This window comes from Aspergillus glaucus (assembly GCF_001890805.1).
Source record: "Aspergillus glaucus CBS 516.65 unplaced genomic scaffold ASPGLscaffold_5, whole genome shotgun sequence".
NCBI classification, from domain to species: Eukaryota; Fungi; Ascomycota; class Eurotiomycetes; order Eurotiales; family Aspergillaceae; genus Aspergillus; species Aspergillus glaucus.
This window is the reverse complement of record NW_019170457.1, coordinates 927832-944902: the sequence shown is the minus strand read 5'-3', so window position 1 is coordinate 944902 and position 17071 is coordinate 927832. Positions and strand designations below refer to the sequence as shown.

At 47.9% G+C, this 17071-nt stretch overlaps 6 protein-coding genes across 6 annotated transcripts; 2 read left to right on the top strand and 4 right to left on the bottom strand.

The window, feature by feature from the left end:
• Positions 1-2104, bottom strand: ASPGLDRAFT_167099 (class I SAM-dependent methyltransferase). The gene is made up of 10 exons (XM_022542638.1): positions 1875-2104; positions 1739-1785; positions 1577-1669; positions 1468-1509; positions 1351-1417; positions 1230-1270; positions 956-1165; positions 555-891; positions 407-489; positions 1-356 (listed from the first exon to the last, which is right to left on the bottom strand). The coding sequence occupies exons 1-10, from the start codon at positions 2019-2021 to the stop codon at positions 329-331; spliced, it is 1095 nt and encodes a 364-aa protein (XP_022403353.1). The 5' UTR covers positions 2022-2104; the 3' UTR covers positions 1-328.
• Positions 2105-4520: 2416 nt separating this feature from the next.
• On the bottom strand, positions 4521-5274 carry ASPGLDRAFT_56245 (uncharacterized protein). The gene is made up of 2 exons (XM_022548183.1): positions 5224-5274; positions 4521-5175 (listed from the first exon to the last, which is right to left on the bottom strand). The coding sequence occupies exon 2, from the start codon at positions 5153-5155 to the stop codon at positions 4664-4666; it is 492 nt and encodes a 163-aa protein (XP_022403352.1). The 5' UTR covers positions 5156-5175; positions 5224-5274; the 3' UTR covers positions 4521-4663.
• Positions 5275-9890: 4616 nt separating this feature from the next.
• ASPGLDRAFT_23827 (uncharacterized protein) lies at positions 9891-10382 on the top strand (the record flags this gene model as incomplete). The annotated part of the gene is made up of 1 exon (XM_022543333.1): positions 9891-10382. The coding sequence occupies one exon, from the start codon at positions 9891-9893 to the stop codon at positions 10380-10382; it is 492 nt and encodes a 163-aa protein (XP_022403351.1).
• A 1065-nt stretch (positions 10383-11447) lies between these two features.
• sidJ (putative siderophore biosynthesis lipase/esterase) lies at positions 11448-12578 on the bottom strand (the record flags this gene model as incomplete). Its single annotated transcript, XM_022543332.1, has 2 exons — positions 11448-12461; positions 12525-12578. 2 exons carry the CDS (start codon positions 12576-12578, stop codon positions 11448-11450), a joined length of 1068 nt encoding a protein of 355 aa, XP_022403350.1.
• Positions 12579-13989: 1411 nt separating this feature from the next.
• On the bottom strand, positions 13990-15398 carry ASPGLDRAFT_121419 (GNAT family N-acetyltransferase; the record flags this gene model as incomplete). The annotated part of the gene is made up of 2 exons (XM_022540235.1): positions 13990-14361; positions 14415-15398. The coding sequence occupies 2 exons, from the start codon at positions 15396-15398 to the stop codon at positions 13990-13992; spliced, it is 1356 nt and encodes a 451-aa protein (XP_022403349.1).
• Positions 15399-15695: 297 nt separating this feature from the next.
• sidH (enoyl-CoA hydratase/isomerase family protein) lies at positions 15696-16662 on the top strand (the record flags this gene model as incomplete). The annotated part of the gene is made up of 2 exons (XM_022542226.1): positions 15696-15924; positions 15973-16662. The coding sequence occupies 2 exons, from the start codon at positions 15696-15698 to the stop codon at positions 16557-16559; spliced, it is 816 nt and encodes a 271-aa protein (XP_022403348.1). The 3' UTR covers positions 16560-16662.
• Positions 16663-17071: the final 409 nt, after the last annotated feature.

The following is a 17071-nucleotide window of genomic DNA, read 5'->3' as shown; positions in this document are numbered from 1 at the left end:
ATTTAGTTTTATGGCGGAAAAGTTGCAAAACTTTAGCAGGTGTAGCGAAAACACGCGGCTCGGTGGTATCCGCGGCTCGGTGATTGATTACGTTATTAGACATGGTAGGACAACTAGTTCTAATATGGCCTAATAAATGGCAACTACTGCATTGTGTTGAATAAACGCGTGCGCGGCGACCATGTATGTGGTTATCGAGAGTAGAAAATTGGACATTATATATGCCTTTGCGGTGGCTCGGATCCTTTGGAATTGATGTATTTGAAAGCCTCAATTGCAAGAATTATTCTGCCTTCTTGATGAAAAAGGCAGCTGGAGGCCGGTAGGGTCATAGCTTTTGACCATATACCCCGACACTGTTATACAGATGAGCCACCACTCGAATAGAATAAGATGGGAGACTTACACGTAGAAATAGGCATGGATGTTTGGGTCCCGAAGTCCTTTTCGCATCTGTGCCAGGAAGACTTGTACTTCAGAATAACTCCACTGGTTGGACATCAGTATACTGCGTAAACACAACACCACCAGGTGATGGAGATCAGGAAACTCACCCCCATGAGTCGCGTCAGCAGCGCCATGGCCCATCCTTCAATCCCCCCTTCGCAATGTGCCAAATTCCACATGCCCAGCTTCTTCAGCCGTTCGTCCTTACTCCAGGGCCCGACCGGTAGCTTGAATCGTTCTTCGGTCACATTCTGAAAGCCCGCTTCCTGCATATATCCCTTGGCGAGATCCGCAATGCGAAAGGTTTTGCCAAGTCTCTCTCCAGCCTCAATAAACGTCTTGGACCACACAGCTAGCACATGATCGTCCATCACTGTGCCATCATCCGATCGAAACTCGATGGACATTTCCAGTTGGTCAATCCAGCCACCAGGTCGGATGTGTCTATCATCACCCTGTCAGTCATCCGGTCGCTGAAATCGTTTACCACCAAGGATTATAAGATTACCTGAGCGCGTTGCGATAGAACCCTGGCCAGTCCGCAATCGCCCCATACAGCGCGCGCACATGGACCAGATCATAGTGATTTGTCGGATGTATCCAGGGCTCTTCCACATCATCAACCTCGAATTTGAGATTGGGTGGCACAAAGCTTGGTTGGATTGGGGATAGATCGGATCCGATGACCTCAGCGGAGGGGTATTCATCCGCAAAGTCTCTGTGTACCTTGTCAGTGGATGTGCTAGAGGGGAAAAAAAAAAGGCGGTCCTTTGCCCACATACATGGCCCAAATTCCGGTGCCGGTGCCGACATCAAGAACATTCTGTGAGTAATTGATGAGCATGCACGCTTGGATCCTTGGATGCATGAACAGTTACCCCTCGTCCTTCGCTATATACTTACCTGGATGTCCTCACGGATTGGTGCCAGCACCAATCTGTTTTCAAGGAGAATAACGAACATGTGGTGTCTGGAATCTGTCAGTTTCACATTGAATGATGTTACCGTGATAAATTATACGCAAGATCAAGCTGTTCATTCTGTTTTTCATCATTCGGGCCCCTAAATGAAAGTGAGCCTGAGGGCCTCGGCGAACCGCACATCCAGCCATATAGAAGGAGAGAGTTACCAATAAGCCCCGTCCTTATATGCGTGGTACCGTCGCCCATTCTCAAAACGATAAGCTGTGATCTCCGAATTGATCGAGGTGGTGTCACTCAAACTAGAACATTGCAAGCCACGGTTAACATGGGATCTGAAATCAATCAATAAAAGATCGATCGCTTCTCACAAGTCCTCTGCGTAATCCGAAGTCGCATCGTCCTCTGGCTCTCCTCCCTAAGCAGATGTAAGTCAGCTCGGTTGAGTTCATGACGAGTAGATAACCAAAAAAGGGTTGATCGCGAATCGATGAACGGGATTTATACATAATCAACATATTCACCCTGCTCCTGTTCTTTAGGGGATTTTGTTGCAGACCGTGGTACTGAGCGCGGCGACGACCCAGGAGATCGGGGTAGCTTGCTGCTTCCCTCGCCCGGGGAAGTGGATTTTCGCACTGCACGTTCGGCCATGGTTGTGTCGGGGAGTATAGATACAGAAGAGATGCAAATGCTATCAGAAAGCTAGATTATTCCCATTAGTATTTTCATTAAAGCCGTGAATTATGATGGTGAAAAAAAGACAAAAATAGACCTGTGTGGGAAAACAGGATGGAGACGAACGCTTGACCATCCCGGTTCCCCCCGTGATCTAAATACGAGGCCGCAAGGACGACGATATGGACACAATTCCAGATAGTTAGCTCGGAATAGGATGGCTAATAGTAATTCCAGTTGTCTTTATGAAGCAATCAGATACTGTTGAAACGGTGCATAAAGATAAGATGATCACAGGATAATAATGACAATGATCCAAGTCCAAGGTGGTGTTTCGGAGATCCGAAGACGCCAACTCAGTGGTAGAGACGATCATGACCGAGACGAGCCACAACAGGAAGACCCTTGACTATCCTTTCTGTCGATTTACACTGTACCATTCCATTTTAACGAGTACCAAGGTAGCGTCGATAGAAGTTAACCTGTGGTGAGCAAGCGGGTTCAGAACAAGGATTGATGAATCGGGGTAATGGTGGTAGATCCATTGTCAGCTCCAGGGGCTTTTCCAATATTCAAAATGCGCGTCTTGCGCACCTCAAGACTCTCTGTTCCAAAGTAACGATTACTGGCATAACTTTTCAGAAGAAGAATATAAGTATATGCCTGAATCCATGTCTTGCGAGACGCTTTCTTAGTGCTTACCTCCAGTTCAGGTTTCCCAAGAGAACAAGGCGGCAACCCTCGATGTACTTCTGCAACTGGCTATCGACTTGTTCGCCACATATAGGAATATTTGCCAGTGCAGAGTACCATTTTCGGTAGAAATCATTCAGGTTTTCACCAACTAAAGGGTACTCAAAGCCATAGTCTGACATATCGAGATTATTGGCGAATCTAGTCGGACAAATCAATCGGCCTTGAAAACCCTATAATTTAGGTAACGGAACAATCATGCTCATGGAGCGGGTAAGCTAGGTAAACACCAATTGATCTCGAGTGGTAATTGGGAGGTCAAGTTTGCATGATTGCGGATAATCATTTGTGATATGATGCTCTCGCAATAGTCACGTATAGCACCCCTATATTTTTGCTTGAGTTCTTGTTTAATTTCAGCATGAAGAAATAAGCCGAGCAGCCATGGGAGAAATGTTTAGTTTTTGAAGACCTGCCATTGCCACGTACAAAAATAATGCCCACTTCAATGTAACTACAACCACTCGCTACGCTCGTCAAATAAAAGATATGCTCATTTCTCTCATGGCAAAAAACAAAAACATACAACAGCCGGGATTCGCTAGTGGTCACCCATCCAGCTACTAACCGGCCGGTGTGTGGCTTATCTACGGTCAATAGTTGGGTGGGTGCCTCCCGGGTGAGTTAGAAGGTGATGCCGCTGTTTGGTCGCGCAACTGGGGGTGAGCCTGGGTGAGTGCACTATAGAAAGGGTGAGCAGATCACCCAACATCGCACTGTGGCGCGCGATTTCACTCCTTTGAAATCCTTTTAGTCCACTATCATGCTACAGCCACTAATCATTGGCTGTCTACTTTCAACTTCAAATGTTATGGGGTTGTCGTACGATCCCGTACAGACCCTCAGGATATGACTTGACACTACGGCCTGCGTGGAATGCAAGGGGGAGGTATGGACGAACCATATAAACATCCAACCATTGTGACGGCTCAACGGCTCAACGCCAGACAAACAGCGCCAACATGTCAAACGACGCTATACAAGCAATATGGGCAAACAAGGGCTTAAGCCGCACCACAAAAATGTCTATAAAGACCGTTTATCGCCTAGATAAATTTCCTTTTCTTCTTCTTCCCCTGATTCGATATTCTCATCGTTAGGATACCTAGTCTAGATATGAATATTATTCGTTTTATCTGCTAGTTTCCGAGCCCATGACATGTGGCATCATTTGCCATGTTGATGCTGTTTGTTGATAATGGCATTGATGGCATTGATGCAGTGCTGAGCCATTACACTGATGCAGCAAATGCAGCCATCCAAGCAAACAAAGAAAGTGTCACGGGCTCGGAAACTAACAAATAAAACGAATAATATTCATATCTAGACTAGGTATCCTAATGATGAGAATATCGAATCAGGGGAAGAAGAAGAAAAGGAAATTTATCTAGGCGATGAACGGTCTTTATAGACATTTTTGTGGTGCGGCTTAAGCCCTTGTTTGCCCATATTGCTTGTATAGCGTCATTTGACATGTTGGCGCTGTCTGTCTGGCGTTGAGCCGTCACAGAAAGCACTAGTGCCATCACGCAACCCATAGATAAGCCCCCCTTTACACTGTAGATAGATTCCTCTTCTTTTTCCCCTATCCAGATTCAATATCTCGTTGATGGCATTGGCTACGCTAGTTTAGAGAGGAATATCATTTTATAGTATCTACTAACTGCCACGGGCTTGAAATCCTAGGACATAGAATGATGCCAAACCTAGAGAAATACTGAAATCCATATTTGCATTTGCTGGAAAGTATAAATCATAAAGTCACAATTATATAGCCTCTGCATTCACATGTATGTGTGGGAAAAACCCTTGCTTTGAGGGACTAAAAACCACACAAAGGCCATCTAGCATACATGAAAGACCATTTAATTAACCAACTTAAAATCTTGCAGATTTCCATAGGCGGTAACATCAATGATTTTGTCCAAAGCTCCCGCCGCACTAGGGGGACTGCTTGCATAGTGAACAGACTTGGCAATGGCAGTCTTGTTGACACTCTTGTGGTAGAAGGCAACGGTCTGGTAGTCAAACAGAATCTGGAAGCCTTCTTTGCCGTGGTGGTAGATGGTGATAGTTGGGCGGTTGCGGTTGAGGGAGAAGTTCTCAATGACTTCCCTGTTGGAGCCCCATTCCTCATTATCGGATTTGCGACTGTCCAGAACCAGCTTCTTGTGTCTCAAGGACAGGTGAAGGAGAGTCTCAACACCTGTGCGAATCTCCAGTACGGTATTCTCGCCATTTTCGAGGTAATCATCACGAAAACTTCCGGCTTGGAAGGTAATGAGGCCATCGGGCCAGATCTCAATTGGGAGGTCCTTGGTGTCGCCCTTGGAGATTTGGGTGATTTCGCGAGGCATGTTGAAAGCGGGATGAATTGCTGATCTAGCTTAGCAGATATATAAGAGAAAGTGGACTGTTCACTGACCTTGTTCTCAATTCTCTTATTGAATATTGCCTTAAGCTTGAAGATTATCTTTCGTGGACGGCCTGAAGGAGACTGTAGGGGGGTATTTATAGATTAAATCCGCTGTCCTTCTCTCAAATTCTCCTTCTCTTGTTGCGTCATCAGACATACATGCAGATCCTATTGGTAATACTGTGTAAATAGCGCACATATTTCTCAGCTAGCCATCTGTTGAATTCTTGCAGCTAGGCTGATAATTGCGTGTACATATGCAGAAAGATGCTGGTTGTGTGGAACCTATTTTCAAATGCAATACAGCTGTAATATCCCTCCTCTACTCCCCTCAACTTCATCCTTGGTGGTGTATCTTCTACATTCTCAATGCATTAGACAACATTGATGGATTCAAAGTACGTTATCCACTGGATTGTGTATACACAGACCATGGGAACTATTGCAGTCAGCAGTACATCCAATGATTATACTTCACAGCAATGTCTCTGTGATTCAGGCTTCCAGGTTTCATGATGTGATGTGATGAAACATATCATATATTGGCATGTAAAGTCTATGTGGTAGGTGATTTCAATAACACAATGTCTACTACAGTTAAGCAATCACTGACCAATCAGAGATTGAGCCTCCTGTCTACCTTGAACATCCAACTTACTACTGCATGAACATATGCATGGATGGAAATGACTCAGGGACTATGGCTATGCAGCCAGTATCCTTTGACTATTGACCAGCGCATACTCACATTATGCATGTTTCACTCTTTTTGTCTTCTCCGCAATGATTTCCCTTTATAGTTAGTTGATGGCTGTGACGGTCTCGAGCAATATGAATCTATTGGTAGACTATCTGACGAAATTCTAACATGAGGAGAGGAAGGATAGAGGCAGGCCTGCCGGTGACGAGCTATTTAGTGTGTGCGAGGGGTTTAAGCGATGCGCAGTGAATGTCCTATGCCAAACAGGTCAAAGTAATCAAACATGCCATACATCTTGTGAGCATCTATGCTCCATGACAATGGCCGCCAGATTGTTTGTAAATAGGCCTTACAATAGATAGTTTTCTCAATAAGAGTTCCAAGTTCTTCCTCTATTCACTCCAAATAGTGCCTATGAAATCATGCTGAGCATTGTAGTCAACACAATGTGCTCATGGCTCAGCTGAATGCTGTGGAGATAGCTAGCCACCATTCTGCAGATTGCACACCACGCATAATTATTTAATACAGTGCACTAATTAATCCAGCCCTCAGATATTTCTTCTCATTACAATACATGCCGCTTGCAGAAGTAGGGAAGGAAACGAGATAGTATCCAACAAGCCCATGGATCCTCGTGGCCATGGGAACAGCGGCACGAAAACCAGCAGCACGGGCTATACAACACGCGGAATGAGATATCAGGATATGTGTATAAAGGCGACGATGTACATAGCGACTACCATTACGGCGGCTTCCCCGGCTGCCCCGCAGGACCTGCCGCCACTCGGCCTATAGGGCTGACAGATGTGTGTATGAATAATAATAATAATAATAATAATAATAATAATAAAAGTTCAGTGGGTGCCTTCTGAGTGAGTTAGAGGGTGAGGCCGCTTTTTGGTCACGCAACCAGGGGTGAGCCTGGATGAGTGCACTATAGAGAGGGTGAGCAATCACCCAATATTATGCTGCACCGCGTGATTTCAATTCCGTTGAAATCCTTATACTCCACTAGCATGCTACAGCCACTAATAATTGGCTATTCTCTTCCAAATTCAAACACTGAACTACTTGGCATCTACACTGTTGCACATAGCCACAAACAGAGCCCCCCCGGCCCCCCCTCCCCAACCCCTGATAAGTGACTCAGCATGAGAACAGTGAGCTCTTCTTGCCCATCCTTATGTCTCATGGACGTTCCAAGATTTGGATTGCGTCAACTACATGTACAAATAGAGACACCAGTGATACAATAGCATCCAAATACTGACGGCAGACGGCTGATGTCCCCCATCACTCAAGATCTACAGTGGCTTGCAAAATCAGCTTGACACGCTGACAAATGTTGATCTCCTTGTCTCATCAACGTCTGCGTCATTATACGCAGCTTCCCCTCCAAACAAATCCAGACCTGTCGGACTCGGAGCGCAGGTGACGGCCAATCTGCGGGCGGAGCTGAATCTGTCAGCCTCGGTAATCGGGCCGAATATTAATCTAACTAACTAGTTATTGACTTTCATCAGATAACGGTGTTATATGAAATGGGGATCGGGGGGCCGGAGGTCCGGAGGAGTCGATTATCCGCGACTAGCGAGGTCTATAACTATGGAGAGGACTAGCTGGACGAAAGAAGTATATTGCCTAACGAACGGATGTGTGCATACGCAGCTGATTTGAGTGCTTGTCTATCTAAACGTGCGCTCACGCTGGCGAGTCTACACCTGAGCTCGCGGAGACTCGCTAGCCATATTAATTTTTGGTATGCGTGGATAGTTGGATGGATTCGGTGCCTATCGGCTAAGGCTAGCTATGTCTAGCACCCAATGAATCAACTATCCTGGCACGCTAAAAGGATACAGCATCCATTTGGATTGACACAGCATAAAATCATAGTTCCACGCAGATAGGTACGATGGCGACCCAGGTGTAAGAATCCGGGTATGAAATATAGGTTGGACTTTTCTGACAAACTAAAGCGCGGTAAGTTAGGCCCCGGGCACAAGGCTGTGATCCGAAGTCCATGCATCGCACAAGCCAATGTGGCTAATCATGCATTTCCATAACTAGCAGAACGCTATGACTGGTCGAGTGGGTACTGGTTGTCGGTTCGACTGTCGGTTCGACTGTCGGCCCGAACCGACCCAGACCCGTCTCGATGCCCTGTGTCCCTGGCCTCCGGCGAGGCACGCTGGATGAGAGCATCGCCGCCAGCTCTCAGGACGATGGATTTTCACCTTCTCGTGGTGTCCGGTGTTAGTACTTGTCTTTTGACGAGGAAACCAAGAAGAATCCCCGGGTCGCGATGGTTGTGTGGACACGTTGAATTGGTCCCCCGACGCGTGCGCGCCCTCCCGACCATACGCACGAAATGGGCAATGATAACAAGGACTAGCTAAGGTTCCTGCCTCCCTTATCCCGCTACAAATGTTGCACGCCATGACACGCCGGCATCGTACTGCCATCTAATGGGGGATACGACCTGTGGATGTGTATCCCTGACGGGGCGCGTCACTGACGCGCCCATCCCGTGTTGATTCTAGGCCATGAGACGAGAAGACAGCTGGAATTCCCCTTGGGCCCAGCGCGCCAACAACTCTGCCTGCGACGTCTCTGAATACTACACTGGTGCCGATATGCCTGCGAGAGACACGCTGGCACCGTACTGCCATCCTGCCGACAACCAGTCGCGCCGCTATGCCTGCGATTGAGAAGGTCGGTAGCGGCTGTGCTGTGGTATGCACACCGAGTGGACTCTCAGACGAGGGATTTTGCTGAGGGTTTGCCCCAAAACTGGGATCACGGGTTGGATTCCCGCCGCCGACACGACATTTACCACGAGATGCTCGAACTTCACTAGCGTGGTCCTCAGACTCCTAGTACACCTAGTTCCCCCGCACAACCAGCTTGAGCTGGCAAAGAATGCTACGAAGAATGAGGAAGGTATGGAAAACTGCAGGCCCCTCTAGCCACAGCTATTGTAGCGCTAGAGGGATACTCTGCGATGAGTACTACCCAAATGCCCTGTGCAGATAGGCGGAATGGGGCGAGCCAAAGATGTATCTAGAAACTAAGTAGGAGCTTGTGCTCACGAACCGCACTGTCTTTCATAGCCCATGGGGCTCGATAAGGACAATAAACTTGATTACTACTATCATGACAAGACGCCCCGAATAGTATATACACGCTATGTACATCACTATCAATTGCATGGGCCTCACCCACCAAATACGTTCATCTTGACAGTAAAGGACTTTCACAATTGGGAAGCACAAGTTTCTAGCGAGATTGCTCTAAATGTCCCTCTGTAATTGCGCCTACCACGCGCTCCACCACGCCGAGGCTTCACCAAGGCCCATCGACATCGAAATCCTTGTTGTGATAGGACTAACAGGACCCAGGGGGTTAGGAGATCATATTATCGTCGGCTGCGGTGTCGCAGACCCATCGGTCTATCGGTGGCATCGAGGTTTTGGTTGAGAAGGTTTGTATCACTGCTTGAGGCATTTCTCTAGATAGAGCGTGGTGAATAGCTTCGGTGACGTATGAGTCTGTAGCAGTCTTTTCAGGTCTCTTCTCCGGATATTGGAAATAGCAGTTTTCTTTCTTGTGACCTAACTTATTGAAGTGGTCGTATTTCTTCTTGTCCTTTGTTTTGTCGCCTTTTTCCCCCTAGCATTGTTAGTTTTGGTGGAATAAAAAGTGCTTTTACGCTCTTCATTAAGCGTTTTATCGACATCTTCGAGTTCACCGGTGAGCTTCTCGGATTGATAAATCTCGTCAGGGTTCGATGACGTGCTGACTCTGGATTTGAAGTTGATTTTCCAGTTGGAACATTTATCCGTGTTGATGAAACGGAGAAACAGGAGGCATTTGAACTTTTCGTCCTCGTTTCTTCCGTTGGAAAAGATCTTCGTCCAGGCGGTTTGGAATCGGAATTTGTATTGGTTGGATGAAGCGCAGTCACTAATTCTTAATGCTGCTAGGTTATCGACCAGGTGAAACATTCGGATACTACAATCGAGCATGGCCCCACGAAGACAGAACAGAAATCTCTTCATGGGCCCTCCAAGGAATGCTCATCCTTTGCGCCGCGCCTCTCATCGCCGCAACAGTCTACATGGTACTCGGTCGAGTCATCCGCTCCTTCGGCGACGAACATTTAACCAGCATGAGTCCTAAAAAGATCACAGCCATCTTCGTACATAAGAATATTCATACGCTCAATGTACAGGAAGTCCTTACTGAGTATGAAGCTCAGATGCGTACGCCTACTACAGGCAATTATTTCCCCACAAAGTTCACCGTTTTCGGCAGGACCCCTGGCGTTCACCGATTTCGCGAGAAAAACCACCGACTACTGAAAAGGGTAAGGCTAAAGAGTCTGATAGTCAGCCCAAGCGATCCTACAAGCTGGGTAGGAGCTCCCTACCGCTATGCTCATACTGCAAGAAAGGCCACCATATAGAGGATGAATGTTGGACAAAACACCCTAACAAACGCCCACCGCCGGAGAATGATCGACAGCGAAATCAACCGAGTGGTACAGCCAACTTGGTAGATAATAATGAGCTTGCTAGAGCTGATGAAGAATGGGTATTATATACTGGCACTGCCTGGACTATCACCCATGACCGATCACTATTCATTAGCTTCCTTCCGGTGAATTCAGGCCGAGTTAACTTACCGAATGAATCCGACAACGATGTGATGGGTGTAGGTAATATCCGACTGCCTTTTGGTGATGATTTTATCGTCCAAAATGCCCAAGAGGCAGGCCTGCCGGCGAGCTATCTAGTGTGTGCGAAGGGTTTAAGCGATGCTCAGTGAATGTCATACGCCAAATAGGCCAAAGTAATCAAACATGTTATACAGCTAGAGAGCGTCCATGGTCCGTGACAAAGGGGGCGAAATTTTTAAGTTTGGGGCATTCTTGAATTAATTTAAACCTGCGATTATGTGACATATTTATATTTGAAGAGATAAATAGTGTCAAGACTGTGTCTCTGGAAAGATATGGGACAAAAAAAAAAAAAAAAAAAAAAAAAGCGATAGTCAAGTGAAACGATACCTACTTATGCCTTAGAAGTACTGTTTGGTTTTGCGTGGCCCTGCTCACACCCGACTCTGAAGGCATCACCTCAATCACCTGCACCCAACTAGAGCTCACCCGGCCATCATCCTTGAAGTGGCAATGAGAAAAGGGCAAAAATAACTATTGACCGAGCTTAACATGTGACTTAAGTATGGCTGAGCGGACGGGAAGCCCTGTTCTCCGCACCCTATGGTCGTATGTGCCAGGTATTTAATCAATGTAGTAGTATTTAGCTGGTCTTAGGGCATGTTAAAGTGAGACCGCTTTTTGGTCGCGCAACCCCGGGTGAACTAGAGAGAGTGTGAGCAATAACCCTGTATTGCATGACTTGCTAGTGGATTTGACTAAGTCTAATCGATTTTATGCATGCATTCACCCAAGTAATAGGCTGCTATGAATCATAAAGCTCTATCAGATCTTCAAGAATACAGTGCCATTCTAGTTATCATCCTTGGCAGTATCCAGCTGCAAGAATCCCATCACTTTGTTGACCAGAAACTCCCGCGGCTCGGCCTGGTCGTCATTGCTCAACGCGTGGGACGCATTCGGAATAGTGCCACTGTGTTCCTGATCCCAAATTGCCGGTCCCTCCGAGTCCGTCGCATTCTTCCACCTTGACAACAAATTATCCTTATCCACCCAGTCCGGGATAGACTGATCTGCCCCAGAAATCAACATCGCCAATCTACCCTTCAACAACCCCTGCCGCCGAACCATCCCAAATGTCTTCTCCAGCTGCTCATCACTAATATCCGAGCTGAACAGGTCATCTTCCCGAGGCGCCTGGGGAGTCTCGGGACTAACAAGACTCAAAAACCTCCGACAGCTGATAGCCGTGTTAGACGGGTATATAGTCGACGTCAGCTCCAGTGGCAACAAGGTGTCGAACCCGGATACTTCATCCCGAGGTGCCGCGTCTCTAGCAAACGCTTCCATCTTCTGATACACCTCCTGACACTGTTCCGGTGACCTATCCCCAATCCCCCACTTCAAAACCCACTGAATCGCCTCGCGATCCGACACAGGCGCCTGCATGATGGCTCCATCGACAGCCAGTCGCTGCACATGCTCCAAGTCCCGATCAAATCCAGGCACCGTTACGTGCGGATTGTTACGGTACAAATAATGCAGCACGCACTGACTCCCTGTCGAATGGCCCATGAGGACCATCTTCCCGGGCCCGAACTTCTCGTTTTTGTACTCCTTGATGTACCGCACACACTGCGCGATCTCATCGGTGTCGCGGTCTAAATGGCCCAGGCCCCATGACTGGTATGAGGATGTGAGATTCAGCGTGAACACGGAGTAGTCTGTGGGGTGCAGGGCGCGGACAAGGTCTGCCATGTAGGAGGTCGTGGCGAGGCCGTCGCCTAGCCCGCCGATGAAGAGCAGACTGTGTGGCTTGTGGGCTGTGGCGGTCGGGGTGTACTCGAAGGTTACAAGAGTCTCTGTCTACATTATTTGATTTACCTGTCAGCTGTGTTCAGTAGATTATGAGTTGGGGAGAGCACGGACATAGTGGTGTAGGAGGCCGGGGAGGCCGCCCTTGGGCCAGAATTTCGAGTACATTTTCGCTAGAAGCAGGGTAGTTTGGTGCTCGGTGGTGTTGTGGATTGAGTGTTCTGGGATATGGGCAGGACGAAGAGATGAGAGAAATCAGCAGCGTGCTTTCCACCAGGGCCTTTTTTTCCGAGATCGGCTCTCACTTTGGATTCTCTGTCGGGTTAAACCCCGAATGATTGATTAGATCCGATTGATAAGTTTTATCTAAGCGACTCCGACCAGACCCATGCGCCATTATGGACATGTCTCAGAATAGAAGGCAATATCGGGGTAATATGGAAGCAATATGAAAGTAAATATGGTATCAGTCACGTAATACATCCGACGTTGCAAATACAGAGTACAGCATCCTATAAAGGCACTGTATTACCACGTAATACAAACGGACCTGCAACCCTAAGCGAGGGTCTAGATCAGATTAGATTAACTTCACACCAGATCAGGCGTCTTCGTACGAGCTAGACTCCACCTCCATGTTATGTGTTCCGTACAGATAAGATCTCCACCGCGATAATGCTGCATGACCCTGTTGGATCAACACCACGCTATTTTAGAACCGACGGGATCTGCTAAATTAGGATAACATAATCCACTAGCGAGCGGCCTCAATATCTCAACAATAACACATTGACAGGACCTAAAAACTGGTATACCAGCTTGTGATAAAAGAATTATAAACATTCCAGACAAAAGATGGAGTCTTCTACAATGCATGTATATTAGATATTATGATCCTTAATAGAATACTTATAACATTGGTTGAGATATTGGGGTCTTAAAAAGTGCCATTTTGTATGCAATACTCCGGGTGGCCGCTCGCTTGTAGTGGCCGCTCGCTAGTGGATTACGTTATGGAAAACCCTGTATTGACATGTTACTTCGGGTAGGACCGACTGACCGAATATAATGCCCTAGCAAGTCAAGTCTACCCTCTTGTTATTACATGAATTACTCTATTCTCAGTGAGACGCCAAGGGCCTATCCTGTCCATAAAAAACCCACTGGAAGAAACTTGTCGCTTCAACCCGACCTCAAAATTTCGGAATCTCGGAATAAACCAGACCATAAACATCTCATGTCTCAGCCTTAAGAACGTATCATACATCCGGGTATAGTCTTAACCGGTGACTGTGGATCAGTCCGTCATTGGATCTGGTGTGCGTCTCACATGTCACGCCGTGATGGTATAGAACTTAACCTCATTTGTAAAAGGTGGATACTATCATGTGCCAAGGAATCCTATCAATCATGTACTTTGTTTCTGTCAATGTATCCGGTATATCTACTCTTCTGCATTTCCATATATGAACGCGTACGTATGAGAGGGTAGAACGTTGACAGACCTTGTAATCAATACGTGAAATTCACAATCCTTGAACCCATGATATACCAACTAGATTTTAATTGAACAAGTAAATTACAACTTCGCATCCCAAGCCATTCGGTCCGCACTCTCCAACGGCCGATTGCGCCCATCCCAAAACATCGGACACAACTGGAACCACTTCTCCCGGCTGCAAAACACATGTACAGACCGTTTATGCCCCAGGTCCACGTACTTCTCGACGCTCAGACCTTGCGCATTCTCGTACGACAGCACCGTCGTGTTTGTCGCCTTGGGCTCGCCCACCACGCACATTGTGCGCGGCTCGTCGAGGAATATGTAGTGGATAACGCTCGACCACCATCCGTTCACGCGGTATGCGCCTCTGATTGACTCTTCGCCGACAAGCGAGTGTCGACCTCTATCGTAGTCTCCTGCGTCGTAGTGCGCGCCGTAGTGGTCTTCCTGCTCAAGGCTTAGATGCATATCCATTGGGGAAATTCATAGGGAGAACATACCTTTGCCCAATATACCTCGAAATACGCAAACGCAAACTCATCAAAGCGCCCAAACAGACACAGAACATGTTTGTCTTCATGCAACCGGCGCAGATACTCGCGGTGTTCCTCCAACGTCCCAGTCTCATTCCACCCCTTCGCAACTCGCGGGTCATTCTGCCACTTATTGAACCGCCGCAGATGCTTCTCATTCTGCCAGTCCACGACCATCAGCGAGAAATGATGGTCCAGATGTGGGATGTACCGGCTGTACACCAGCGATCCCGGCGCAGGCTTGACCGGCCGGATGGGATGGCGCGCATACACGCGCTCGTGCGGGAGCTTCATCGTAAACTCGTAGTTCTGAGCCAGTGGCGGATAGGAGCTGCCTGGACGCCGGAGCAGACCATGGGTATCCTGCCCGACGGCCCAGATGGGCCGTGGACCCAGTGGGGAACCAGCGCCTTGCCAGAAGGCGGAACGGAGGAGGATGATGGTGTCGAGGCCTGAGGGCTCGCTTTCGCTACCAAAAGGGGCTTGTGGTGATGGAAAGGGGATTGCCAGACCGGTGCGTAGGCATTCCTCGCGGATCACCTCATGGCCGGAGCCTGTTAGATCCAGTCGGATCATCGCGTGTTGTGGGTGGGTGAGGAAGGCAGCGTGAATCACGTTCCAGATTTGCGCCAGGCTGGGGAGTTCATTGTCTGTCCAATGAATTGTGGTCCCTGGAGCGCGTAGACTGCGTGCGTGTGGGCTGTTGTCGTTGTTTGGGATGCTCGCGGCGGATTCGTCCCAGGAGAGGTCGGTGTATCGGAGAGAGTTGTTGTGTAGCGGTTCTGGGAGGGACTGACCGGCCTCTGAGTTGTACAATTGGAGTTGAAGTACCCGGGGGATAGACTCTGAAAGAACATTGATGGCGTATGTGGTAAGGTAGGGATGAGGGAGTTTCACCCAAGGATATGTTGGCTTGTTCTGGGCCGGAGAATCTGCGGCCATTTTGTCCATGTTCATAATGTCTGATGGGTGTTGTGTATTGTAGTTGGCAATTGGAATAAGAAAGAATAGCTCTCCTGTGATACGAGGGCATGAGTTGAATATATGGTAAAAAGACTACAGTGGCGAGGTATAGAGACACCGGAGCCGAGGAAGGACGAGTAAAAGAGTGGAGTATTACAATAATACTATCAACATCCGACGAATTGTGAGATGGTATATGATGTATGTCTTGTATTTAAGCCTTCGCATAGCACCTCGCTTCCTATTCGCCTCTCCACACCATTCTCTTGCTATCATTACACCACTATGTCAGCAACCTTGTCGCATCCACCCGTTCAGGGATGTTTAGTTTATTTTCCAACTCCGCAGACACTGCTTCTTACTCTAAATCGGCCAAAGCAGCGTAATTGCATCTCGCTGAGTACGAGCGTGGAGATACAACGATTATGGAAATGGTTCGATAGCGAGCCCAGTCTACAGGTAGCCATCATCACTGGCACCGGGGAGTCCTTCTGCTCCGGCGCGGATATTAAAGGTTCTTGATGCAATCCCTATTCTTGTTTCATTATCTAATGCCTGGCAGAATGGAACCAGCTCAACGAACAAGGCATAACAAACGAAATGACAGCACCGGGACTGGCGGGCCTTCCGCGCCGTCGGGGCACAAAACCCATCATAGCGGCTGTGAACGGATATTGTCTCGGAGGTGGATTCGAGATGGTAGTCAATTGCGATCTAGTCTTCGCCAGCGAACAAGCAACCTTCGGACTGCCCGAAGTCCGACGCGGAGTCGCAGCAGTAGCTGGCTCTCTGCCTCGGTTAATCCGCGTGCTGGGCAAGCAACGAGCGGCTGAACTAGCGCTTAGCGGTAATACCATTTCCGCATCCCAGCTCGAGCGCTGGGGACTAGTAAACCGTGTGGTGGAAGCGAGCCGACTGCTGGATTCTGTGGTGGAGATTGCCAGCGCCATCGCGAGCAATAGTCCCGACAGTCTCCGGGTTACGATGGAGGGGCTTCACATGGGCTGGGAGAGGGCCAGTGTCGAAGATGGCAGTACTGCCCTGGTGGATGACTGGTATGGAAGGCTCATTGCTGGACCCAATTTCCACGAGGGCATGAGGGCGTTTGTGGAGAAGCGGATGCCTCGTTGGCGGCCCTGCAGCTTGTGATTATCCCCGATAGGATAATGTGACCGATGGATATATTGGCTTGATATGAAAAACTAGGTCATGGTATTAGGTGGCCCATAAAAGTAGCCGTATTGGTTCTCGTATTCATATCATCGTGTAAAGTGCCGTTTGTTCCCATGGAAAAATTTGATTGTATTTGGTACTGAGATTTTAGGGCCGAACTCCAGTTCCATAGGGCGGAACGCTGTAATAAAAATGCCCGATCCCGAGCAGTAATTGTATGATTAATATGTCCGAGGTGCAAATTTCAACAAAATTATACTCCACTTCTGATATATACCATACAGTAACCGATACAAGGTTTTTCATTACCATACTGCAACTAATGATACGAACATACAACAAGACATTATCGTCGGACACAGGTCCAAGTATAGAACCCATGCGTAGGGGAATTTCTGCGTCTTGGCCCACTGTATGCTCCTGCAATGGCGATTTCGGACCGAAAGGATGGAGCCTATGACTTTATTCTTCCTGCGCGGGTGGCCTTA

Coding starts and splice junctions, on each gene's coding strand:
- ASPGLDRAFT_167099 (XM_022542638.1), bottom strand. CDS start 2,021: ATGGCCGAACGTGCAGTGCGAAAATCCACTTCCCCGGGCGAGGGAAGC. Junction 1,418..1,467: donor AATGAACAGCTTGATCTTGC/GTATAATTTATC, acceptor GACAGATTCCAG/ACACCACATGTTCGTTATTC. Junction 1,271..1,350: donor CAATCCGTGAGGACATCCAG/GTAAGTATATAG, acceptor AATTACTCACAG/AATGTTCTTGATGTCGGCAC.
- ASPGLDRAFT_56245 (XM_022548183.1), bottom strand. CDS start 5,155: ATGCCTCGCGAAATCACCCAAATCTCCAAGGGCGACACCAAGGACCTC.